This window comes from Lepisma saccharinum, chromosome 21 (genome assembly GCF_977018435.1).
Source record: "Lepisma saccharinum chromosome 21, izLepSacc3.1, whole genome shotgun sequence".
NCBI classification, from domain to species: domain Eukaryota; kingdom Metazoa; phylum Arthropoda; class Insecta; order Zygentoma; family Lepismatidae; genus Lepisma; species Lepisma saccharinum.
This window is the reverse complement of record NC_139249.1, coordinates 33829397-33857113: the sequence shown is the minus strand read 5'-3', so window position 1 is coordinate 33857113 and position 27717 is coordinate 33829397. Positions and strand designations below refer to the sequence as shown.

Sequence of the window (27717 nt, the reverse complement as noted above, 5' to 3'; positions counted from 1 at the left end):
AATGATTAGATTTCAGTTTTGTTACTTAGCGTCGCTTTTTTGTCACTTTTGGTTAATTGCGAAGATAATGCGATAAAATTAATGAAGGGACAAACACAAAGAACACCCATGCCCAGGTCGGGGTTCGAACACGGAACTCCTGGTGTCGTAGCGCACTGTGATAACCACTCCCCCACGGTTGGTTGATTTGGTGTTTTAAGTACACTTTGTGCACAGAAAGAAAACAGGTAACAAAACACAACACACTTTTTTGTAGTTTCTTCAATGATATTCATTTGACTTTTTGAGTTCTGAGATACATTTTTCATTCCAAATTATTTAATTATTCACTGCAACACATAGGACAAGAATGCGAACTCATCACGGGTTCGAATCCTGGGCTGGATTGTTCAAATGAGGTCCCGTCATCAATTTCATCATATCATCACTCATCCTCATTCTCGCGATAACCAAATGTGGCAGAAAAGTGAAGTAAAATAAACCAAACCAACAACAACATGAACGCGCGTTCTCTTGCCCACATAGATACATCCGTATTGATGACTGTTAGAGGCCAAGAGTAGTATATTTAAATAAAACTACTAAAACCAGAGTGAGAGAGAGCCTGAGCACATATTTGTAATTTAATCATTATATATTCCATATTTGAAAAAATAAAAAAAAGAAAGAAAGCATAACATTATTGTCTGCATATAACACGTTCCCATTTCATAAATAATAAAACTACATCCCATATTATACATACGTACATATTGTACAACGTGTAAAAGGTTGTGTAAATACAGAGAACATAAGTACTGTAGAAAATTTTACCCTGAGATCTTTAGAGGATTTACAAAAAAAATCTATGAGAAACCAATCCCCTATCTGTCCTATACGAGATAGACTGGGGGACCTGAAAGCACGGACTATCAACCATTGCAGCGGGGGGCAAGGGAGGTAGAGGTAGAAATCTTCCTTTTCCTTCGGTCGGCGGTTTCTACCTGGAAACTGGTCAGGCGGAGAAAGAGCGAGCTAGGGTATCCAGCCAGCTTTGCCCGCGGATCGCATCGATGGACGAGAAGCGCGTGGAAAAGAAAGTGTTGCATATGAACTGTGGCTTTAACAAGACAATAAATATTGTGATTTGAATATAATTCCAAATGTGAGATTGATTGATCTATCTCTGCTAGACTAGCTACTCCTCAGTGCACGTCACTGATGCACACACACACCCTCCCCCATAGATGATTCGATCTTTCATCGACTTGAAAATACTTTATTTCTTTTAAGAGTACAATAATATTATTTAATGACGGTGATAAGATCCCTCTACACAAAAATTCTAAATTCAACTATTAGGGGGCATTTACCTATGCAAAAATTTACAAATTAGCAGCTCAAAAAACAGATATATTTTCTCACCCGCAGCCTCTTCTCTTAGATCAGTCCCCCCGCCCCTCCTCCGCCTACGCAAGCACAACTTCCTCTACCACAGATTCACCAAACCAGATCACAGGAATACATATGCTAGCTCTGTTAAGTGTTAGGTCAGTGGTTCCCAAAATGTGCGCCGCGGCGCCCTGGGGTGCCGTGGCTGGCTTACAGAAGTGACCGCGAAATGTTCCTATATTTTCACTGAAATGACACTTACTTGTCAGCCTACACATGGTTTTCGAATCGGACCAAATGTGCGCTCACTTAGTACTTTTTATATAAAATGTTTCTGGGGGTATAAAGGATGCCCCTTTCGTCTCGAGACACCCAAACGTCAACCTCACTTCCACGTAGCACACCCTAGACTGCATTTTGCAGACTAACGAGGCTCTGGCGTCTTGATCTACGGCCAGAATAATACTATGTAGAGATGTGTGTGTGTTGTACTTTGTTTTGTCCTTATATGTGCTAAGTGCACCTTTGCAGCCTCAGCTTTTAACCAAGGTACGGATACATGGTTTTATTTTAGTGGTCAGGGGCTGGGCTCCATGTAAAAGTGACGAGTGCAAAATAGCCTAAGTGCTGACGCACTCAGAATTTTCAATTCAATCAATATAAAATGTTTCTGAATGTAAAATATGTATCCATTTTTAAACTTAAGGCAAGCAACCTAAAAACACTAACTGAGCGTTGCAAGTGTTAGATGGTCTATATTCTGACTTGGGCGCCGCGGAAAAAAATCTTGAAACACTAAAGGCGCTGTGAAACGAAAAAGTTTGGGAAACCCCTGCGCTAGGTCAAAGGGCATGACCGCTGGCGCACCCTTATTTACGTAGCAATTGCTATATCATGTGTCACGTTTCGACTTCTTGTTTCAAAACCTCTCCAGACAGGATTTTCTTCTTCTTCTTCTTCTTCTTTGGTAAAACATATCTTGGTGTCAACGCCGGTGCAAAATTCGTTCGTAACAGTGCAGTACTGTGTAATGAATCCCCTCACTATAAGCGTCCCACTATTAAAAAGGCTACACGTCCTGACTGCTTCGTTCTTAGGTCATTCTGCAGCAGGATGTTCAGAAGGGCTTGGCTTACACCTTTGTGACTGAGGTTTTTGCCGACAATATAAGTTCGTCAACGGACTGGGTAAAAACGGCCAAGTACAACATCTGAAAGTCAAGAGTTACGAAGTTTTCCGTTGAAAATACACAAATATGAAAACTGGTCAAATATACTGACTAAATTCACTACAGCGTATTGATAAATTAGCAGTTTAAAAATGAATTTATTATCCTGAATTCATTTCCTCACAGTCAATTAGGGCATAACTTTTTATTGATATCAAAATAAATGTTTTATGAAAATCTGTAGTTTTTGTCATTGTACTATATGCTTTCTCACCTTGCATTAAAAATCAAGATTAGCGAACAGTAACAAGATGGCGTTACACCCAAACATGATGAATAATGTAGTGGTAAGCGAAGAAGAAAATATGACAACATAAAATATTTTTTTACAGCATTTATGGTAAGATAAAAAAAAGGTAAAGTGCTCCCCTGTGCATAGCACCACGCCATGAAGGCGTATAGGGGGTGTGGGGGTAACGCCCCACACTTTCTTGATCCGGTCATGAGTGGGTTGATGTGATCAACATCACGCCCCTGGCCGCCTTTACCCCCCAGGGTTTCCCCCAGGTGGGCGCCGGGGCCGCTTCCATAGTTAGAAAAGTTCCCGGATTTGAACCGGCCGGGGATCGAACCCGGGACCTTTAGCATGGTAGTCAGACGCGTTACCGACTGAGCCACCGCGGCCAATTTATGGTAAGATAATGCTGCAGAAACTCATAACTTGGCTTTGACAGACAGTTTAAAGTGGGGATCCAACCACAATGTTTCTCCACCGGTTATCAAACCCGGGATCCTTTAGGAGAACAATAAAAGTTATTACAGAACTGAGTATATTTTTTCCAGAGTCGATGCCGAGTAAAAAGGATCGATACTAATACACTAAGATTGAACCGAGAACGAAGAAGACTCTGGAACTTTTTGTGTGTTTGAGGTGTTATTTGGGTTGCCATCTATACAAAAGCGCAGAGTGAGGAGATCCTCGTAACGGATCTAAATCCAGGACCACGTGTTATGTACAGAGTTCGACGTGCAAGTGGAGCTAAGCTGGAAATCGAACCTAAGATCCCTGGCTTCATAGTGGCGCACGCTCACCGCTTCGATACAGAGGCTGGCTCAGAAATTTATCTCATATACAGAAGCACTCAGACAGGTTTTGTCTTTATTTATGTTATTTAGCGTCGCTTCTCTGCCGCTTTGGGTAATAACGACGATGATAATGCATGATGAAATGATGAAATTCATGAAGGGCACTCGCAAAGAAACCTATGTCCCGCCGGGATAGCCGAGGTTTGTTTAAAACTATGGACCAGAATACGTAGATCTTCGATAAGCTAAGAACATACAGGCTGGTCCGAATGTCCTGTCACGGTATATTCTGGGCTACCTGCGAAGCCTGAAGTCTGGAGAATAAAATACAGGAGAAAAATCGATCAGAAATTGTAAATTCATATCAGTGAGATGATGATGGTGATTCTGAAGTTGGCAACCTGATTTCTTGTGAGTTGGTAAACTGATTTCTTGTGAGTTGGCAACCTGATTTCGAATGAGTTGGCAACCTGATTTCGAATGAGTTGGCAACCTGATTTCTTGTGAGTTGGCAACCTGATTTCGAATGAGTTGGCAACCTGATTTCGTATGAGTTGGCAACCTGATTTCGTATGAGTTGGCAACCTGATTTCTTACGAGTTGGCAACCTGATTTCTTACGAGTTGGCAACCTGATTTCTTACGAGTTGGCAACCTGATTTCTTACGAGTTGGCAACCTGATTTCTTACGAGTTGGCAACCTTATTTCATATATGATTGATTTAGTTTATTTTACTTCGCGTTTTGTGCCTCTTGGCGCATTTGCAAAGATGGGGATGAGTGATGAAATTGATGAATGGACATTCACAAACAACCAAGCCCGAGCGGGATTCGAACCCGGGACCCTTGGCGTCACAGCGCAATGTGCTAACCACTCGGCCACAGGGTCCAGCTTATATCTTATGAGTTTGGTAACCTGATTTCTTATGAGTTGGCAACCTCATTTCTTATGAGTTGGCAACCTCATTTCTTATGAGTTGGCAACCTCATTTCTTAGGAGTTGGCAACCTCATTTCTTAGGAGTTGGCAACCTCATTTCTTAGGAGTTGGTAAACTTGTTTCTATTCATAGCCTAGGACCACTTAACGTCGTCAGATAGCCCAGACCTTGGACCCAGTATACGCCACTGTCACGGTGGAACTAATTAAATTTGTTCTCTGCCTTCAGATGGCTGGCACAAGTAACTATAGTGTGGATGAATGGCGAGCAGCAGACCAGTAAAACAAGAAAGGAAGTGCACACACAGCATGTAAACTGGTTGTGTCAAGAAAATAGTGGAAGTCATACTGACACTCTTGATCGTAAACTTTATAAATTGTTCTCCAAGGGGGGTAACAAGACATTAGGACCACAAGGTACAGTACAGTGTGTCATCACTAGGAATTAAACATGAAACCCAGTGATTACAACGGCACAGAGAGGGCCTGGGAAGGAGATGTGACCGAGAAGGTGCGAAGTTGAAAGAGAGGTCAGCAGAAGAGAAAAGTGGGCCGGGGTGGGGGGGGGGGGGCTAAAAAACTGAAGCAGCACAACTCTGGACCCTGTACTTTCCTCCAGATACAAAAATTTATGAAGCATCGCGAGCACGGAAAGGGGGCATCCAAACGCTCTGATATTTCCTCGTAAAAAAAGCAAACGTTAAAAAATCGAGAAATGAAGAGAGAGAAAAATCACGTTGATTGTGCATGAGTTGCTCTTGGGATCTTACGCAACATCCACCGAAATGGAGTCATTAGGCGTTAACTCTGACGACAAACAGTCGAGCTCTCGGTGTAAACATCTCATTTGTGTTGAGGCAGGTGATAAGAAATAACGATGCAGCATTTCCACCCCAGACTGGGGAATTCAATGTGGCAGAAGGCGCTGAAATGCACCTTCATAAGTACCACGACGCTTCCTTCCTTACTTGATTCTTAGTATGCTGTAATATACTTTGATGATTTACTCCACTGTACAAAATTCCAATTTTTTCACAGTCATTCGGTTTTAATCGGATCGTTTCCCGTCACTCCGATGGGAATACATTCAGTGATTCCTTTAAATGAATCGAATTCCGACGGTTCTTGATTATTCGGTCAACGACCCGTTCAAAAAGAACAGGTTCATGATTTCTGTTTGATGATTCCTTCAACCGAACCCAACTCTTTGCGTGGCTTGCGTTTTTCCGGCAAAGATTTGCTGAAAACAATCAAACCACGCAATACTCGTCATATTCCGGGCAATGATTCGTTCCACAGCATCGTATTATTACGAGTTCTCGATTAATTACTATTCTTTCAGTTATCCATGGTTGCATCTTTGATAAAGATATCGTTCGATGGCTCGACTAATTTACATATAATTAGCATTTATATGTTATTATTTAACGTCGATTTTCTACCTCTTTTGGCTGATCGCGAAAATGGGGATGAGCGATGAAATTGATGAAGCAACACTTACAAAACGCCGAGATTCATACCCGCTGACTTCGCGTGGCGTAATCGAAAGTCGATCGAACACTTAACGCTCTCGGCACGCACACACACGGTGCAAGTTCAATAATAAAGCAATCAGATCTCTCATGTGAGTACAGTTCGTTGTTACCTTATTTACTAAATACCTCGTACGCGCAATATCTGCACACACAAACAACACACTAGGGAGATCAACTTTCGGCATTGAATTTACGGGAGATTTAGTTGTGACAAATTTTGCGTATTTTAAGCGGCGCGGCTTCACTCCAGCAAGTGTTTTTGCAATCGATATTAAACAAAATAATTAATTTACATCTTACATAATATACAGATCAAACCAGAGAATAACAATTTACGAATTTGCATGTTTCTTAGTCATAACCCATGCGTATATGTCCATAAACTGCTGCAGAACTAAGCATCAATCAACTACTGCAAACATATGACGCCACTTTCCCCCGCTAAAGGTTAACGTGCAAGATCTAGCAAACAAGTTGAAGTTTTGAATGGCTCGCCGAATTCGGAATACGTTGAAATTTCGCGATCTTGGTTATTAATGAAAAATACTACAGAAATACGCGTAGAATGGCAAAACGGAATGAATGTGGGAGATCCAGAGAAATACGGGAGACTTCGTCACCCTAACACACACGCACGCCTACATATCTAACATACAGGATCTAATGAAAATACGAGGCAAAACTCCAGAATTGAATTAATCCTGTGTAAGGAAGAAAAGGTATGTATAACAAAATGGGCCCGGTAATGGGTGATTCTGAGTAATAAGACTTGCAAGTATGATCACAGCGAACTTCAATACTACTATAGGGGAAATCAAAAAGTAAGTCACACTTCAATACTACTATAGGGGAAATCAAAAAGTAAGTCACATCCCCCTGTATAAAACAAACAAAACACATTAGAAAGAAAATAATTATTGGAGAAAAATGCATGAACATTTAACTTTTTTTCGACATAGTCACCAAGGTATTCCAAGTACTTTTCGAATCGTGTGACCAGTTTTTTGATTTCTTGTGTGTAAAAATTCCGTCCAATTTCAATTGAGTTTACTTTTAGGCTCATCGGTTAACAATCGCACCCAGTGAGAACACAGTTTACTATACACTCAACTGGCCATGAATCAGAATAAACACACTATTGTATGATATGTTCAGTTCACTTGCAATCTCTCTAATTTTCACATGGTGGTTGGCAAGGATGATTGCATTCACATGCTCCGTTAAGTCCATAGTGTTCACAGTTGCAGGCTGCCCGACACACTGTTCGTCGTTCACGTTTGTTCTTTCGAACATCTGGCAATTTCCTGATCATGGGACGTGACATTGCATTGCATTCCCACCATACACCTCGACAATTTGGCGATGGACTTCACTCTGATTATGCCTTCCTGTCCACAAAAATCGGACGACTGAGCAACTCAATGTTGGACGCCATCTCAGTACGACACGCCATACTGACACGGTGACTACTGTCATATTAAAGCAGCTGCAGCATGGCTGCTTTGGGTATGGGGATAATACATTCCGAACAGTGCTGCCACCAAGCGTGATTATTTTCTCTCTTTTAGTACAGGAACACGGCTCGGGTGTAACTTACTTTTTGATTCGCCCACATACTATACTAGCTGATTAAATCCTTCAATACCACTATACTAGCTGATTAAATACGAGTTATCTGTTAAATTATATGACAGTGTGTAACCATATCTCGGTGCAATGACTTGGAACGGAATATCTACTGCTGTGAATAAAGCGGCAGTGGCCGAAAAGTGGAGGTCTGTCACACATGCGTCTTGGTGTACGTCAAGTTTTATTACTCATGAATTACGCATTTCGCGACTCATATTGATATAACTTTTTCCCCTTCTCTACACATGAAGAATTTATTCCTTAAGTTTTCCCCATATTTTCGTTACACTAATATTGTGAATACGAGGTCACTAAAGTAACGAAATGTATTCCACTGGCCTGGACATGGATGTTCTTTCCGAGCGTCCTTCATCAATTTCAACTAATCATCACTCATCCTCCTCGTCGTGATTATCCACAAAAGTGGCAGAAAAGCTACATAAAAAACAATAATATATACAACATACATTAAAGCAAATAAGTTTTCTTGATAAAATTTCTAGTTTGACGCCTCGGTTCGACGCTACGAATCGTCAGATCCGGAATATATGCGACCAAGCTCGTGTGATTGGTTCAAAATGGATTAACTCTATAACTGCGTTAAACAAAATATATGACAAAATATATGACATATCTATAATGAGGTAAATTATCAGCTTGTTTATTTATTAAGAGTCTTATAGTAATTTGAGTTCACGTAAAAATGGTTATTCCACAATAAACACATGAACCATTTATATAAATACAAAGCCAAATCCTTTTAGAATTGTAAATAAGTAGCAAATCAAAACCGATTCTGGCAAATATGTTTAAATGGACTTTTCTAAAACTGCCCGTATTCGCCTTGCCTAAGGGTCTCGGTTCGATACCGGTGGAGGCACACAGTGGTTCGGATACCACTTTAAACTGTAGGTCCATTCCCAATTAGCCTATCTGCACAAAGGTATTAAACCGAAAAAAAAAACTTAAATTGTAAAAAGCCTCGAACGAAAGGCGACGCTCTGAGAGCAAGTCTCGATCTGTCTCGTTACCTTCTAGATTCTTAAAAAGTAGTTTCCGTACTATCCCTATTATAGATAGAGATCAGGTTCGAGTCCTACTCAACAACATTTTTACTCTATAGTAACGATGCAGTCGTCAAATCGCTTGGGTTCGATTCCCGGTAGGCTCACATGGCACAGTGGTTCGGATCCCACTTTAAACTGTAGGTCCAGTCCCGTTTAACCTTTCTGTACATAAAGTGGATTTAAAACAACAATTCAATCAAATCGCGCGACTTATCCATGTCTCAACAAGCACCTTTCCCACTTCTGAAGAAATAACGGAACAGGACACACAAACACACAGAGATGCCCACTAACAAATTTAGATTTCTAAAATAATTATTATTCCCGTGTGAGACAGAGGTGGAAAAAAATAATAATTCAAAACTAGATTCCTTCCTGTTTCTCCTTCAGGTTGTGCCTCGATGAGGGAGAAAGTTCAAGCACGTGGACCTATTACCATCAACTCGCCGACTAGAAAGCAGAAGCGGAGCTACAGAAAAAAAGCTTCTTATTTTTTTACTCGTCCCACGTGTGTGTTTCAATGACCTGATGTCACTGTCGTCTGGACTAAAAATCCATCTTCCTATTCACGGGCTGTTTTAACATACGCATCGCCCAACCAGACTGGTCCAAATTGGGATGTCCTTTCGAACGGTGACTCTTAAAATTATCACAATTCTTGTTTACCTTATAAGATAGGGGTCGAGACGAGACTTGCGATTCTTTCATCTCGTTTCAATTTGTAAACAGTCATCTCGTTCTCGTCTCAATGTACACTCCTCACAAAAAGTTTGGAATATTGTTACGTTAGACAATAGGTGATAGACACGGCCTTGGAATGGAACAACACATGGTATCTATCTAGTGGACGTTCATGTCCTTTCGCCGACATGCCAACCGTACCTGTCACCTATTGCTTAATATAATATTCCCAACTTGTTGTGCCTAATATAACAATATTCCAAACTTTTGTGAGGAGTGTATATAGTGTGTCACGGGATAAACCTGTGCAGAGTGAGGTCATTCAGGCAATAGTCTCTCTTTTTTGTCTGACGCCTCGTTTGGATGCTACAAAGCCTCGAAAACCTTAATTGTATCCATCCTGAATGTATGCAACCACGTTGCACTGGTTCAAGATTACTACTACTAAAGGAGTTTCAGTTTGTTTTTAAGTGCAGTTCATGCACGGATGGGGGACCTACAGTTTAAAGTGGGATCCGAACCACCATGTGCCAGCGCCGGGATCGAGCAGGGATATATTACCAGACGACATTATAATTCCGCCATTTAGGAGGCTCCGTATTCTTACTACCACGATTAACTTGCATGTAATATTAGAATTCAAACTGTTCAGTCTTTCCTTGGCGTTGCCGATACTGCGACAAAGCAGGCAAGAGAAAACAGAAAGGAAAATATGGCAGTAAGAAAATAAGACTGATACTTTGAAACATACTCCGGAGGGTAGGAAATCAGCCAAAAGTCTTCCGTCTGAATTTCACCAATTATTTGATCGACTGAAGTTTGTTTCAGTCGCACTTTATGCACAGATAGGCTAATCGTTACCGGACCTACAGTTTAAAGTAGGATCCGAACAAGGACGTATTTAGGGGGAGTCCAGAGGGTCCGGACCCCCCACCCGAAAGGATTACTAGTACTAAAATTAAATAATGAAAATATGCTTGTTTAGCATTTGTTGTATAATCGATGGTTATTAATCTCCTCTGAGCTTATTGGAAGTTTTTTTTTTAAATTTCTCCAACTGCATCTAACATTGTTTTTGTTATTCAATAAATATTCAATTCTTCATGTATTTGGCAGTAATTCCATTGCCAGAGCACTTGTTTTATATAAATTATTCCGATCTTAACTACAGGTAAGCTACATAATGAATATGCGCTGTTATCTCTTTATTCTTATACCGTTTCTTTACCTATTCATGTAATAATAATACAACATTAATTTTATATGTTGTAATTAGTATTAATTTGATTTAATGCAATTATTTCAATTAAAACATAATAATAATAATAATTATTATTATTATTATTATTATTATTATGACACTTGATTCGGACACGCCCCCCGAAACATATTTCTAAATACGTGAGTGGATCCGAACAACTATGTGCCTGCACCGGGTATTGAGCCCTGGACCCTTTGATTATGAGGCGACGAGCCAGCCACCTGCTGTGCTGTCCTATTACATATAAAAATTTACAGCAAAGTAGAAAAAACAGCCACACGGGCTCAATACAGCTACTCGAGTAGAAAAAAAAACGACTGTAAACTATGAATATTAGGTAAATGTAACGAGATTCGTTTGGTGTGGTATAAACTTTGTTCTCCACATGCATACAAACGAAAGAAACCTTCCAGTGGCATTCTGAAGATGCATCCCCTGCCAATGGAGCCCGCAGTGGGACGTAGGAAGGGGGGGGGGGGCACTTGCACCTCTGAGATATCTGGAAAGACCTCAGGCAATTCAAATGGCGAAATTGCAGCGTGAAAACATGGGCGAGAGGTGTCATGAAATATAGTAGATTACGTGGTCTCTTAATATATTCATGAGAATTTTCTTAACTGGGGGAAAGCCCCCTCCAATTTGAGCAGTGCCCCTCCCCCTTTAGAAAAATCCTGCTGGCGGCATTGTCCCCGACCTTTTGAGAGATTCGAACTGGAATTGAAAATTAAAGTGTTAAAAAGCACACATTTTGACAAGTTTCCCTACAAACATGCTTTATGATTTAGGATTCGCGAGAAAGATGACAAATTGTTTAAAAAATTGACTTCATAGATACCTGCAGCTTATAGTGCACATTCGCAGCTCACTTATCTTGCTCAATCAGCTGTGTTCTTCAACAAATCAAACACACCGATAAAAAAAATCAGTTTCCTGGTAACGCAGCACGTAAACCAACGTTGGCAAAGAACTCACGCACGTATTTCCACTGTAGGTATAGGAATTGGGAACTGTAGACTAAATGCACACTTAAGACAGGAACCACAATCTCAAAACAGCATACTACGATTCAACTCGAGCTAATCACTTGAGCTGATCAGAGAAGCTGAGCAGCAGACGACAAAAATGTCTGCTTGCACGTGTTCTCTTGCCTCTGGTCAAAGTTCAAAAACGGACTGCGAACCAAGATGGCTATGATATTGTACAGTAACTGAGAAATCCATAACAAATTGCAAAGTTAATTTTGTGGGGGAACCGAAAGCTGGGATACAATACTAATGCCATCTATTGACAACTTTGACAAGCACTGTTACGTTCTGTACGAACACTGTCGAGGTGTGACGCAAGTTTGATAAGGCAGCTCTATTTTTCTTCCTGGTAAATGAAAATTTTACAAAACACTTGGAAGTGCTCTCTCTTAGCAACTGTAGTGAGGGGCCAGCCTTGTTGGCGGAGTGGTTAGCGTAGCACGTTACGAAGACATGGGCACTAGTAAGGCGCTGAATGTCACTGTGGTCCACCAAACCACATGTCCTCTCATTATTCATCCTCATCGTCGCGATGAACTTCAAGAGGTTAAATAACCCAAAAGGAAATGTAGGAAGGAAAGGATGACTACGAGCGAGTCTGAGGACAAGAGTTTACTCACAATGTCACCACCTCTTCATACATTCTTCGGACAAATGTGGAAAGGGATGGGATATAACTCGAACACCCCCCAAAACGAGAGGAAACCTATCCACAATCCTTGCTACACGGACAGTTCTGGGCTCTAGTGATATCATTAAGAGTCAATGACTTCGTGACTGCACCATTACGACAATTTCTCAAACATTCTAGAAAAGCATTTGACAAAATCCTCCAACATTCTAGATCAGCGCCATCGACAGTTTTCGAATGCTAAAGAACAGCTTTGGCTAATCGCCTAGTTTTCTATATTAACCTTGAAAGTGAAAGTGCCTCATTCTACAGTGACTTCATTTGGTTATGGTGCCGCTTGAATGCGGCGCGTGTACCGGCTGGAAACACGCCGCTTGCCGGCGAAACCGGATTTACGCATTCCCTCAAGTAAAGCGCGTAATGCATTTGGTAGCTTGATTGATTCATTTGGTTTATTTTACTTCCGTTTTCTGCAACTTGTGACTAATTGCAAAGATGAGGGGTTAAGTGATGATACGATGACATTGATGAAGGGACACTCACAAAGAACACTCATCCCCAGAGAGGGAGTCTAACCCGGGATATGTGGTGTCGTAGCGCGGTGTACGCATTTGGTAGTTTTCCAAGCCGAGGTGTCAAGTTTCTCGTAAGCATACCGCGAAACACTGCAATAGCTACCTTTGATCAACAACATGTTACCGAGAGCAGATCCATGCTGTGGGAACGTATCACATCTGTGTCTGCCGTGAATGTCAGTACAGTAAAACCTCGTTAATCCGAAGCCACTAAGCCGGACTTTCCTTAATCCGGACAGGTAAAAGGCGGGGAAAAAAAGGAGATGCAAGGTTTTAAATGTGGCTAGAATTCAACAAGAGAACTTCCCAAAGGAAAGACAGTCAACCTCTGATGAAATTCTGTTTCGCGCAGACTTTGTAGTGTATTGTATACGTATAGTATACGGTATTTAGGCCTATGCCCTTTTAAATACACCATAATAAACGTGTTTTGTTGCTATAAAAGGAGTTTTAATGCACTTTCTACTGTTCCTTTAGGTTATTTCAGTTAATCCGGACTTTCGTTAAACCGGTCAACTTATCCCCCCTTTAGTCCGGATTAACGAGGTTTTACTGTATATGCTTTCATACGGGTAAAAGATATTGAAGACGGATTGTGTTCGCTTCTGTGTAGTTTGCTAAGCTGCTAAGTGATAAACCGATACATGTTGAGTGTTGATAGTGTGTGGTTAGTTGATTGATTGAATTCATGATTGTGGGTCGTCAGGACTTAAGCTATTTTGCACCCGTCACGGGGTCCAGCCCCTTACCATAACTAAAATAAACACGTGTCTGAGGACTAAAAATATTCTTACCTGGGCTAAAATATGAGGCTGTAAAGGGGCACTCAGCACATACACGGACAAAACACAGGACACCATCACACGGCACTAAAAAGGATTATACTGGCTGTAAGTCTAGACGCCAGAGCCTGCAAAAAGCAGTTACCGGGTTGTACTACCTGGAAGTGAGGTTGATATCTGGGTTCCTAACTAGAATGTCACCCCTTGCACGCCTAAGTGTCGTTAGTTATGCTGCAACATAAGTACACTTTAGAACAACAAAGAATTCTTATGTACGATTCTTATGCGAAAACAAACTCGTCCAGAGATGTGAGGAGACAATTTTTAAGGGCTCTTTCTCAAAAGATGTGAAAAAATGTGTAACAGTAGAAGGAAAAAATTTTCTAGAATATTTTGTGACAAAAGTACGCGATTCCTTTACTTGCAACTGTGAAATATTTTAATTTTTACAAAAATCCATGTGCTTCAGTTGAAAGGTTACGCATATTCGATTCCGCCGACAAGAGACGTGATTCCAGCCGCTACACGAGCCGCGCTCGACCGGCAATATAACCAAATCAAAGTACAATATAACTATATTTTCAGTGTTGTGCTCAACTTACCATTTGAATTTCAAAGGTTAAGGTATACCTTAAACAAAAGTTTGTTAGTTGTACACTCCTGTTCACATAAAGTGGTACACTTCGTAAGGTTGAACAGTTGATGAATGTGCCACTTTATCTGAAAAGGAGTGTACAGTCACGGATACTTCTGAGTTGTGACAATACTACTGACTTTCAATAGAATTGTTACAACCCAGAAGTGTTTGTGACTGTACATACACCACCAGAAATACTGATAACTAACTCATCGTAAGAAAAATATCATTCGATGCATTACTGGGTCCACACACTTGTGATTACAAAAAATAAAACTTACCAGGATCCTTCTTCGTCTTTTCTTTGCTTCTGGAACGTGTTGATGTTTTCTCAAGGGCATCCCCCGTCTCGGACGTCTGCTGGGGAGCATCTACTAACTGTTCATGTTCACTGCTCGTATGAGGCCCATCCTGACCAGGGGCGGTCTTAACTTCCAGGGAGTCAAACTGTTCCCAGATCTTGCGTTTCCTGCTGGCAACACTGGCACCGGCACTGTTCACTTGCTGGTTCTTCACATTATTCAGAGCAAGCTTAAGCTCGCTAGACCAGTGGAACAGGTCCGAATTGTCAGACGCATTGTCACTGCTGGATTCTGGACTAAGAGGGACCGACCATGCCGCCGTCTTGGCAGGACGCGGTCCACGCGGCGAGGAAACCTCGGAACCCGGGTTCGATCCCTGGGGGGTTGTCTGACGACCCTCAGATTCCATTATGTCCGCGACGTCATTCAACATGATCTGAAGCTCGATCATAGTATGCCTCGAAGTCTGCAGCCAACACCACCGATATCCAGAGCGTTGTCTCCGTTGGAAGTACACCCACACGGAGTGGATGGTACTCCTGCACACAGGGTGGCCTCTGAAGTCTAGCCAGGCAGGTGCTGGTGTGTAACAACATTACCACTTCACTAAGGGACACTACAATGCTGGACACAAAGCATCGGTTGTCGCACGCTGGTCTCTAGCACATTTCTCCCTCCCAAGAGTTCTTCAGATCATTCCGACGGCTTGTCGCCCGGGCAAGTAGTTGAGTTGGTGGTTCACCAGGAACAAAATAGTCAGGATACTTTCTGCCGATGCGCACTAGCAGGAATTCTCAGCATCTGCAAAGAAAAAGTGAAGTTTGAAGTTTTTTAAAACTTTATTTTAATAGAAGGGGTGCAGCCAGATTTTATTTTAAGGTGGGCTTAAAAAAAGTGTTGTGTTAGTGGGAAACAACAATTTAAAATATTGGGACCACCTATCATCTTATTTTCTCAAATTGGGGTGGCTACGCATGCAAGAAAGACGAACGCCGCACGCTCTGATTTTACTTTACAAAGTTCTCAATCTCAAGTCACCTTCCTATCTCCTCTCTCACTTCCAATTTCTTCACGAATTTCACGATCGCGACACAAGATCACGTAGCTCCTCATCTTTCTCTATCCCCGTCCACAGATCAAACTTCTTCTCCAACTCATTTTCCGTATCCGCTGTAAGGCAATGGAACCAGTTGCCAGAAAGCACTAGAACAGTAAGCTCCGTCGCTTCCCTTAGCAGACGTGTTCGCCACTCTCTTCAGAGTACTTGTTAGATCTTCCCCCTGTCAAGCAGACTAAAGGGCATGTGCAAGTGAATGAAGTCTTAAAATACCTTGCAGTTACTCAAATAAAATTTTAAATTTTGTATTCCATATCTCGCATTTTGTGTATTATATATTTTGTATTTTGCGTGCTATATTCAGCGCGTTAAGACTTGTGTGTATGAGTATAATGTGTTTGTGTGTGTGGACCTATGTGAAATAACTTAATGCACGAATAATGTATAATTTTATGTGTATGGTTGAGTGGAAGAAAAGGCTTTGTAAGACCTTAACTCCGCCATTTAAAACAAGGCGTTAATAAATAAAATAAAAAATACATTGAAATAACAACTTGTACCTGTCGCTATGTACAGTTACAGGCAATAAAAATGAAACACTAGCTTCCCTGCAAGGCGTGATGTGTGTTGTCTAACTCTACGGCGATGGTAGAACTTGTCATTGAAAATTTGCTATTAAATAAACATTAATCAGAAAAATTTGTTCAGTGAAGATAAAATTTCAACGCATTATTATGGTCAGTACTTTAGTATACATGGTATGTGTTTCCTGATAAATTCTGGACTGCAAGTGTTGCTAACCGAGATTACACGACACTAAATGTCACATTTCACTTATCCCATAAAAATCAACATTCCAAAGTCAGTTAAGGGTTGCAGCTATCTTGATTCGGAAATTAGCATGGCGCCACGAAACTGCTAGTGCTGACACGGATAGATTTTCATCCCTTCTTCTCTTACAAAATTAGCATTCTGGCGGAGGGGAAATCACTCTGGCTAGAGCCATTTATTAGTCAATAGAGTAAATCTCGCAAAAGTATTTAAAAATATCTTGGTAGACCAAGCTTTGCAATGCTGCAAATCAGGTGAAAACATATTTCTCAGTTTTCATGATTTAACCGATCAAAGATTCCGCGACTTTTGGAACATACTGTACTTCCGGTATCTCCCACTACTCCCTTCTGAAGGTACGGTAAAGTTCCCCGTGAACGCACATTTAGGGCATGCAGGGGTATGGTGCCACACAAGCTCGATCTCGGCCATTTTGGAAGTGATGTGATCAGAACCACGCTCTGGCTGCCTTGGCCGCCAGATACCCATTGATTTGAGCCCTACCGACTAGACCACCCCGGCACCCTTCTACTTTACTTCATATATTTTAAAGTGGTTAATTTATATCTATACGAATTTCATTCTTAAATGTAGACCTCTCACCATTGGGATTCACAATGTGTACAACATATATTAAACATTCCGTGTCGACAACAATTAATATATCTATTCATCCAGGAACAAAGGCTAAACACAAAGTTAGTTCAGAAGGAGGAGACTGATCTACTTCCACCAAAACAAAACAAATAATGTGTCAGCTAGCTTGGTAACACAACAAACCTATAATCGATTACTATCGCCACACTTTCGCTCCAAAACACGCAAGACGCACATGAAAACTGGTTATTTTTCATGGTGTTATCGTAAGTCAGATAGTGATTGTTTTCTTCTTGTTTCCTTACTCTTGTTTCTTCGTAACTAGTAGGCTGTGAATGAATATACAGAGCACTTCAAAACGATTCATCCAATTTCAATGGCCATATATTTCGATTCTGCAGCGGTACAGAGTGATTGATGCTTAATGTGAATGAAAAATTATTAATTTTTATATCATATCTTGTGTTTTATGTAACTTTAGTTAACATCGAGAAATCAAGTTTCTGCTACATTTGGTATAACAATACAGTTTTTGCGTTTCTACAAAATTGTGAGTAATGACTGTACATATATTTACGTCAACCTCGTAAGGAAAAAAAAGGTTAAATGGAGAAATATCGGGTAATCTGTAGCGGGGGAGGCAACCGGATTACACAGGAAGGACTTTAGCTGTCCCTTACTCTTTACACCTAGTGATGGGAGAGTCAATGCTCACATCTAGCTTTGTGATGTGAAATTTTATGTTTTTTTTTCGGGCCTGGACCTAAAGTTTAAAGTGGGATTAGAGCCACTATGTGCCTCCACCGGGTATTGAACCCGGGACCCTTTGATTACAAGGCGAAGACGTTATCACTGTGCCATCGGGAAGGCCCAATATAGACAGTGCCATTCTTAGCCTCGGTGGCCGTGGGGCGGCGGCTAGTTCGACGAGAAGGAAGAGCGAATCTGCCGGCATATAGACCCGCAGCTGAACGCTGACTTGTCACTAGACGCGTCAGTGCTTCAGTATGCAGAGAGCTCGTGTCCAGTTTGCACGTGTTTGTGAAGTGTTTTGGTGTTAACAAGGGTCTTAGATTGTTTTGTTTTAGTTTACGTATTACTGGCGCTCTTCTGCAGTCTGATAATGTCACGTACAATTTAAAACTTTTTGTTTTATGTACGACTCTTACGTCATTACGAATTCTTGTAGGGAACTTTGAAGGCGTTTTGCAGCAGAATTCCCAGATGTTCCCGTTCCACACAGAGAAAGTGTTGGAATACTTGTGAACAAATTCAGGGAAACAGATAAGAAGCGAAGGGTTAAAACCGAGTGTGCTTACCGAGGAGAAATTAGACGATGTTAGAGCAAGATTGGAACATACTCCTCAGAAATCCATCCGCCAGGCGCCTTAAACAAGACACAAACATCTCCATGTCGTCTGCGTGGCGAGCTAGCAAGCATTTAAATCTGAAACCATACATTAGAAAAATTGAAAGAAAAAAGAGACACTGATGCATGTTAGTGAAAATTTCTCATGTCATAAATGTGTGGAAGCAGGAGGACATAATTTCCAACGCCTCTTGTAACAAGGTACGTGCTCATTTTAATTGTAACTTACGCGGATGTTGCATCCAGTTTGCCGCTAGACGCGCTCTCGTTGACCGTTGCGCTAGCCACCGCTCTGCGGACACAGAGGCTAAGAAAGGCACGCAACCTGGAAACTGCATTGTTGTAGGCTAATAAGGCTCTGGCGCTCGGACCCATCAGCCAGTATATCCCTCTCTTAATATTCTATGTCGTACGTGGTCGCAATTGTGGAAGAGAAGCAACGTAAAATGGAATTAATCACATCAATAACGAATTACCCGCTCAAACATTTGCGACTGGCTCTACACTATCAAACTGTCACCCCAAACCAGATTAAACAACATGGAGCTACCGATAATTTGGACCTAAAAGGGATGAGACAGGTGAGTGGAGAAGGTTGCATAATGTAGAACTTCATAATTTGCATTTCTGCCCAGATATTATTAGAATGATTTCATCAAGAAGACTTAGATGGGCACGAATAGGAGAGGAAAGAAGAGGATTCTTGTTGGGAAACCTGATGGTAAGAGACCTGTAGAAAGGCCAAGACGAAGATGGAGGGATAACGTTGAGATGGACCTAAAGGAAATCGGTAAGGATGAAAAAAATTGGATTGATCTTGCCGAGGATAGTGGCAGATGGAAGGCTTGTGTTGCTGCAACCATAAACCTTTGGGTTCAAAAAGGCTAGAAAGTTAGTTAGGAGCCACGTATAAATTCCATGCATACCTGAAATATGACACTGAACCACATAATTCCCTTTCTAAGACTTCAAAACGTCCACAATAGCACAAAACATTCTCGCACGAACACCAAAGGAGGGTCAGAGGCCAAATGCATCAACGGACAACATATTAAAAAGATAAAACTGGCAGAAATTACAAAAATCAGGAATTGATAAAAGCGAAGGGCATGGAGATAAATTAAGGAACTTTCCACCCGAAAACTTTTCCACGAACACAAGTAAACTGTAATTTTTTTGGGCTGAATGCCAGATTGTTTTGATGAATTCCGTCTCATGTCTCCTCAGACAATATTTAGTGCAAAAATTAGACAAAACATTTAGAAATATACGAGTTTATTGCTCTGGAGAAAGTTCGTCGGTATGGTATGACGTAGAGAAAGCTATTACCTATCTCACGAGATTTATTATTTTCACTTTCCTACGTCAATGGGGAACTTCAATCTCTCTAAAGATTGCGTCAATATGTAGCGGTCTCTGGGTTGGTGCGATCATGGCTTTTAATATTAAATATCTTACACAGAGTGTTCACACTTTTTTACCAAAAAAGTTTATGCAAGGGCTTATACTTTTACAACAATATTATACAGGGTGTCAAATTTTCGAGCACAAAATGGGTTACAATACAGGGCGTTGATATTTAACCAAAACTATATTCAACTCAGAAATGTTGAGCGTAAAACAATTTGTTGCACCATGGGGTAAATATTAGAACTTTGTGAAATAATTAAAACATTGATAAGATTCGAACAGGAGGGGGAATAACAAAGACAAAGATAAACAGTGAACAGAACAATTGCGCGAACCAGAATATTACGTAAGATTTTCTTCTTCGTCATATTTTTCTTAGTTTGTGAGGTACATCTCCCGTTGGCGTAATGGTAACTCTATCCCCTTGTAATAAATGGGTCCCGGCTCGATCCTAGGTGGATACATATCGCGGAGTGGTTTGGATTCCGCTTCGAACTGAAAGTTAGGGGCGGTGTCAAGGGTGAGCTAGGAAAATTTCATGATAAAACTAAAATGGAAGTATGCAGATAATGATGAATACGATGGGGTAACTTCTTTGCCTGATATTTTCTGTTGAGGGGTTGTCATCGTAGCGTACATTGACCTGGCGTTTGCGCTTTGAAGGAAGAATTCCATGTTTCTCGCATTCAGCCATGGAACCTTCATTTATTGTCTTGACGTGTCTGAGGTTTTGGATGGTGTTTTCCAGAGCTTCAACACCTCCTAGAGCACTGTCCATATCCGTGTCATATCGTTGGAACGAGAAATTAAGTGTATTGATGACATTCAGGACGGGTCTCAAAAGGCGAATCCACAGCATGAAGTCAAATGACTGGGTGGTGAAGAGCAGTCCTTTAGCCTGAGCAGAAACCTTGGTATCTTCTGAGTTGTCCTGAAGATAATTAAGGGCTTGAATCACCAGAGGAAATTTTTCTGTTATGATGTTCACCGCTTCTGAACGACAAGACCATTTTGTATCGCTGATTTTTTTTTATAGAGTCCTTAACTTCAAGTCGACTGAATTCTGTATTTCTTCAAATACTGCGTGTTTTTAAGCTGAGCATTCAATGAAGACACAACAAGCCTCCAGGGACCAAAACAGTGAAAAGACCTCGCGCACGCATTTCATGCTATCTACTAATACGAGATTTAGACAGTGCGCGTAGAAATGAACGGTGAGAACATCTCTTCCACAGAAATCACTCACATTCGACTTAACCCGTTCCAACGGCCCTGCATATTTGCTGCTCCATCGTAACACTGCGCTAAGACTTTTCCATTTGACAACTCCTTCGCTTCCAATGACATCCGCAAGAGATCCAGTAAATACTCCGCTTTTGTAGACTTCGCTCTTTTCAGCGCAATCAGGGTTTCATGAACTTGTAAGTCCTCCTGACACCAGCGTATGAATATTGCTACCTGTTCATGTTTCGAACGGTCCGTTGTTTCGTCCATCATCACAGAAACATGTTTAGTTTCTTTGAACGAGCACGCATTTTGTCGGTTACAACGTCGTGGATTGATTTGATGATGTCATTTTGGATGGTTTTCGAGGTGTACTTTGTGTTACCAGCGTCTTCTTCCCTATGCCGCCCCAACACAGGATCAAAGTGTGCAATCAAGGTGTAAAGTTCCTTGAACAATCCACGATATGTACTACCTTCTCCTTTACTGTGGCCACGCAACGGAGCACCAGCTATAGCCAAGGTCTGAACGATCCGGACTAAACGAACCATGACTTCCCTGTTTTGTAGTCGCTCTGCTTCTCTTCTGCGAAGCTCATCCGCTCTCGCTTCAGATAGTATTGCATCATTTCTTCTTTTTCTCAGGAGCAAATTGGGCTACGTTCTGCCTTCATGTCGCCCCGGCGTCCATGAAACAACAAGGGGTACGGCCGTACCATCGTAGCCCCCTGGAGCCGCCGGTGCCAGAGGGGGTCGAGAGCAGGCACCAATGCATGTATGTGCCTTCACTGTGCATACTATATTCACTAAGTTCATGGAGCAGAGGTGAATAGTAAAAATAGACTAACAGCAAAAAAAATGCTAAATTAAAACATAACTCAGCATGATGTTGCTAAAGGATGCATCCTCCACACAAGTAAAAAAAATAAAAATTAATATGCGGTACAAAGTATAGGGAAGAAGGTATATGTAATGCATAATATTTGAAACAAACTTTTGTATTGCAGAGAACTGTGGTGAACGGATGTTGTTTAACATTTTGAGGTTAATTGTCATTATCATCCTTCGCCGTTTCCTACCTCTGGCTGCATCGGCATGTAAGTCAAGCCTCTACATTTTTTTCTGTTTTCCAGCACTCCTCTCTTTCGACGTATTTCAATCTTGTCCTATTCTCCTAACATTCTCCACTATCTGTTCTTTCCACCAACATCCTCGTCTCCCCTTTGGCCGTACTCCCACTCTTTGTGCATTGTAAGTTCTTCCTGGAAGTTTCTCTGCACCCATCTTTATGTGCCTGATCCATTCTGTCTTGAAGCTACACTACCCACACTGTCTGATCTCCTCACTCCTTATAATATCCCTTCTAGTCTTCCCCAATATACTCCTTAAAATTTCATCTCCACTGCCTGCATCTTTCGTTTGTCTTTCTCTGTTATTGTCCAAGTCTCTGCTCCATACGCAATTATTGGTACACAGTATGTGTTATATATTACCATCTTGCATTTAATAGGTACATCTCTGTTCCATATTATTTCCGAACGCTTTGATAGAGTCCACCACCCATTTGTCCTCTTCTGTTTACCTCGTCATTTATTCTTCCACTTCTCTCAATTGTTTCCTAAATATTTGAAACTCTCCACTGCCCTCAACTCTTCCGTGTCCAACTTTATTCTTGGTACATTCTTGGCTCTGTTTCTTGTTATTAGCACCTCACTCTTTTCTGCACTGAATTTCATTCCTGCTCTTTTCATTTCCTCATTCCAACTATCAAGATGTCTCTGTACTACTTCTTTCTGTTTCTCCACATTACCAAGTCATCAGCGGACAACAGGGCCTTCGTCTCCTCCTCTCCTATCTTCTTCCCCACCGTGTTAATTGCATCCATTGTAATTATGAAGAGCAGCGGGGAAATTGCAAAATTATTTATAGTTTAGAGAATATATTCCTCAATTGTAGACACTAAAGCAGATGATGCCCTTTACAAAGTATTGGAATATAAGATACCAGATTCATTACTACCAAAATTATGCAGGATTCCAGTATGTATGTTTTTTTCACAAACAAATTTCTTAAGTTTGAAAGGAGTTGGTGTTTTATGTCCACTTTGTGCACAGTCAGGCTAATCGGGACTGGACCTACAGTTTAAAGTGGGATCCGAACCACTTGTGCCTCCACCGGGTATCGAACCCGGGACCTCTTGATTACAAGGCAATGATGCTACCACTGCGCCATGGGGGAGGCCTTAAGTTTAAAAGGAATTTGAAGTAATGTATGTTCTAATTTACTTGAATTTCGTAATTTCTCTAACTGCATATTGTATTTGACAAGTCAACTTACTACATCAATGATCAGCACAACATAAACAAAGTAATTCAATGTGAAACCTATTTATTAACTGCATTCCCCAGAAGTTGAGAGTGACGTTAGCTCTTGTAAAAATGGAAACCAATCGAGAACTCATGTAGTCAATAGCACGAGACAACCTATTCATTATTTATATTATCTGATGGGATAATATAAACAGATGTGATTATAAGATATACAATTATTCTCGAAGTACATTTATGCTAGTTACAATGTTGTTCTACTATCAAACAAAAGTTAATACCTGAATGAAAAAGGAATCCAGGACAACAGATAAAATGGAATATAAGAAATATGCACAGCAAAGAAATTCTGAAACAATATAGAAAACAAGTGTTAAAATTTGGAAACTATTATCGACACAGAACACATAAATGAAGATTGGAAAAAAAATCAAAGCAGCCGTTCTGAAAACAGCAACGGATGTAATACAAACACAACATCGTAAACCAAGGAATGGATGGTGGGATAATGAATGTAAAATTACAATATGCCAAAAAAGTGCTGCAAGGGAAAGATGTCTACAAAGACAAACTAGGGCAAACCAAAAAACATTATGAGAATAAAAGGAGTATTGCTAACAAGACATGCAAAAGGAAGAAAAAAGAATGGCTAAATATTAAGATTAAAGAGATAAAGGAATTGAATAAAAGAAATGACTCAAGAAAATTCTTTAAGGCTGTGAAATCTCATGTGACGCAACTCCAGCATGTAAAGATGCATATGGAGAACTAATATCTCCGTTGGAAAGAGTATTTTCAGGATTTATAAAATTGTGAGAACTTACATTCTGACAATGAATTACATAAGATACCAGAGGCAGACACTGAAATACCTGATCCTGTATGATGAGATTAATAAAATCACAAAATCCTTAAAAATGAAAGTCACCTGGTTCAGATATTATCACAGCGGAACTAATAAGACATGGAAGATATGATATGCTAAGGAACAAAATTTACAAATTGATATTCAGCATATGGTATAAAAAAGAAATGCGACAGGATTGGTTACATCGTATCATCTGCCATTTTTAAAAAAAGGAATGACTTTGTGGTGTAGTATCTGCACACCAATTATGTTTCTAAATGTTACACACAATCTTTGCAATTCCTCTACAAAATAGGCTCTCTGACATTACAGAAAACAAAAATAGAGGAATGCCACATGGTATTTAGACCAAATAGATCCACACTTGACAATATATTTACATTAAGGGAGAATTCACACCGAAGAGATAAGATGCACACGACAAGCGGCATGATGGTACCAATATAATTGCACTAATCATTTTATTAGTCACCCGAAAAAACGTAACCAGAGACATTGTTACATGTAAATCGCTTTGTACAATTTGTGTAAGTTATTTAAACTCGGGAGAGGCACGTTGTGCTTGAGAAAACTGAGAAATAATATGCACTGACATCAAACTGTATACGCTAGACTTTCCAGCCTGAATAATGCGAATACCTGAACACTAGAAAAATGGTTCTCAACATTGTGAAACCATGTCCTTAGCCCAAGAATTTTCCTCATAAATACCTTTACAATATATAAGATTTTATACATGAATTAACATGTACCAATGAAATTAAATATTGATAAATAAATTCTAGCATAATCATAAAGTATAATAATAGTTTGATTACGTGTGTAGGATTGTTGACAAATATAAAAATATAGATGACAAAGTGGTAACATTGTCTCCTTGTAATTAAGTGATCCTGGGTTTGATAACTGGTGGAGGCACATATTGGCACAAGTCCCACTTGAAACTGTAGGTCCAGCCCTGATAAGTATATTTGTGCATAAAATGGACTTAAAAAACAAAAACTCACAACTGAAATATGATATTGGGATTATGATAGTTGTCAACCATTTTTAGCAGAACCTTTCGCAACTTGGTATAGTTGATACGAGGGCATGGTATCGGGTTGCAGCCCGGCAGTTGAGAAACAATGCACTAGAGTACTTTACCATGTTGACTAACAATTTTGGACTAAAGTGCCTCCATATGCTGGCTTTTTCAAATTAAAGCAGTCCCGTCATAAATGGCAAAAACACGGCCTCGCTACATGATGTTGAAGGCAAATTACAGCCGATAACAGCACCAAAAAACTTGATGAAGCAAAAAGAACGTTGTGTTTAAATCTTAAAACATTGTACATATCGATACTTTATTATATCAACAAATTTGAGCTTCAAAAACTTTATAAGGACTCCAGTTGGGCTCTCTTCTAGAGTCTAAATATAGCTCATTGGAGTGAAGCATTCACTGCCCATACGCGAACAACAAACTGAGGTGGCACGATGCACGGTATCGAGAAAACACCACAGTTCAAGACACACGTAAGCAACATGTGACACGTGCAGCTTGCTGTGTCACTTTGGTTCAAAAGGTTGCATTGATTACTGAGGGTTCGCTTCCAAGCGACACGAGTCGCATGTTGCATGTCTCTTCAGTGTGAATTCTCCCTAAGTGAAATATATGAAAAATATATGAACGTAATATCGAACTGCGTAACATATTTATTGATTTTACGCAAGCATTTGACTCAGTAAATATCAATTAATGTCTCAAACAAACTAATAAAATTAATAAATATACTCACAAATTACTACAGCCAGAGCAAAAATAAATAAAAATCAGAGAGAAATTTGCGATTAACACAGTACTAAAAAAAGAAGTTCCTTTATCTGCAGTTTTATTTAGGGTAATCATGGAAGCAATAGTTCAAAAGCTGGAAATTAGAGGCAACATTTCAACAAGGTTAATACAGATCTGTGCATATGCAGATGACGTAATTACTGCAAGAACTAAGGAAGCAATGGTTGAATCGCTTGTGAAACTGAAGCAATGCAACATGGATTAACAGTGAATGGAAATAAGACAAAAATCCAAGAACAGAAAGCAAATGTAGATACAATGCAAATAGAGCAGGTCTACTATTGGATTCAAAATTATAGATATTAGTTTGGACTCCAATTAAAAATTAACCAGTAGACCTACATTAAAACGAGTTACATCAAAATTTAGCTTATTCAATTCTACATTAATCTAAGCTGACCGTTTTTTTTCTTCGAGTATGTCTTCTATTCTTTATCGTCGTGAGAACAAAAAAGACCATTTCTTTCACAAGGAATGCCCAAGACCAGATGGATAAACGACGTTAGAAGTGACATAAGGTGCATGAAGATTCAAAACTGGAGAAAAAGTGTATTGAACAGAGAAGAATGGAGGAATATAAGGAGTAGACCAAAGCCTATAAATACCTAAATATTTGAAACTCTCCACTGCCCTCAACTCTTCCGTGTCCAACTTTATTCTTGGTACATTCTTGGCTCTGTTTCTTGTTATTAGCACCTCACTCTTTTCTGCACTGAATTTCATTCCTGCTCTTTTCATTTCCTCATTCCAACTATCAAGATGTCTCTGTACTACTTCTTTCTGTTTCTCCACATTACCAAGTCATCAGCGGACAACAGGGCCTTCGTCTCCTCCTCTCCTATCTTCTTCCCCACCGTGTTAATTGCATCCATTGTAATTATGAAGAGCAGCGGGGAAATTGCAAAATTATTTATAGTTTAGAGAATATATTCCTCAATTGTAGACACTAAAGCAGATGATGCCCTTTACAAAGTATTGGAATATAAGATACCAGATTCATTACTACCAAAATTATGCAGGATTCCAGTATGTATGTTTTTTTCACAAACAAATTTCTTAAGTTTGAAAGGAGTTGGTGTTTTATGTCCACTTTGTGCACAGTCAGGCTAATCGGGACTGGACCTACAGTTTAAAGTGGGATCCGAACCACTTGTGCCTCCACCGGGTATCGAACCCGGGACCTCTTGATTACAAGGCAATGATGCTACCACTGCGCCATGGGGGAGGCCTTAAGTTTAAAAGGAATTTGAAGTAATGTATGTTCTAATTTACTTGAATTTCGTAATTTCTCTAACTGCATATTGTATTTGACAAGTCAACTTACTACATCAATGATCAGCACAACATAAACAAAGTAATTCAATGTGAAACCTATTTATTAACTGCATTCCCCAGAAGTTGAGAGTGACGTTAGCTCTTGTAAAAATGGAAACCAATCGAGAACTCATGTAGTCAATAGCACGAGACAACCTATTCATTATTTATATTATCTGATGGGATAATATAAACAG

At 40.2% G+C, this 27717-nt stretch overlaps 1 protein-coding gene across 2 annotated transcripts in view; it reads right to left on the bottom strand.

Annotated features, from left to right (window-relative positions):
• LOC146004289 (transcription factor CP2-like protein 1) overlaps nt 1-27717 on the bottom strand; it is a 226762-nt gene that overhangs the window by 173177 nt on the left and 25868 nt on the right. For both annotated transcript variants that reach the window (XM_083143005.1, XM_083143006.1), the window contains exon 2: nt 14667-15488. In XM_083143005.1, coding sequence (XP_082999131.1) covers nt 14667-15138 — 472 coding nt within the window. In that variant the 5' untranslated portion in view covers nt 15139-15488. The remainder of the gene's footprint in view (nt 1-14666; nt 15489-27717) is intronic.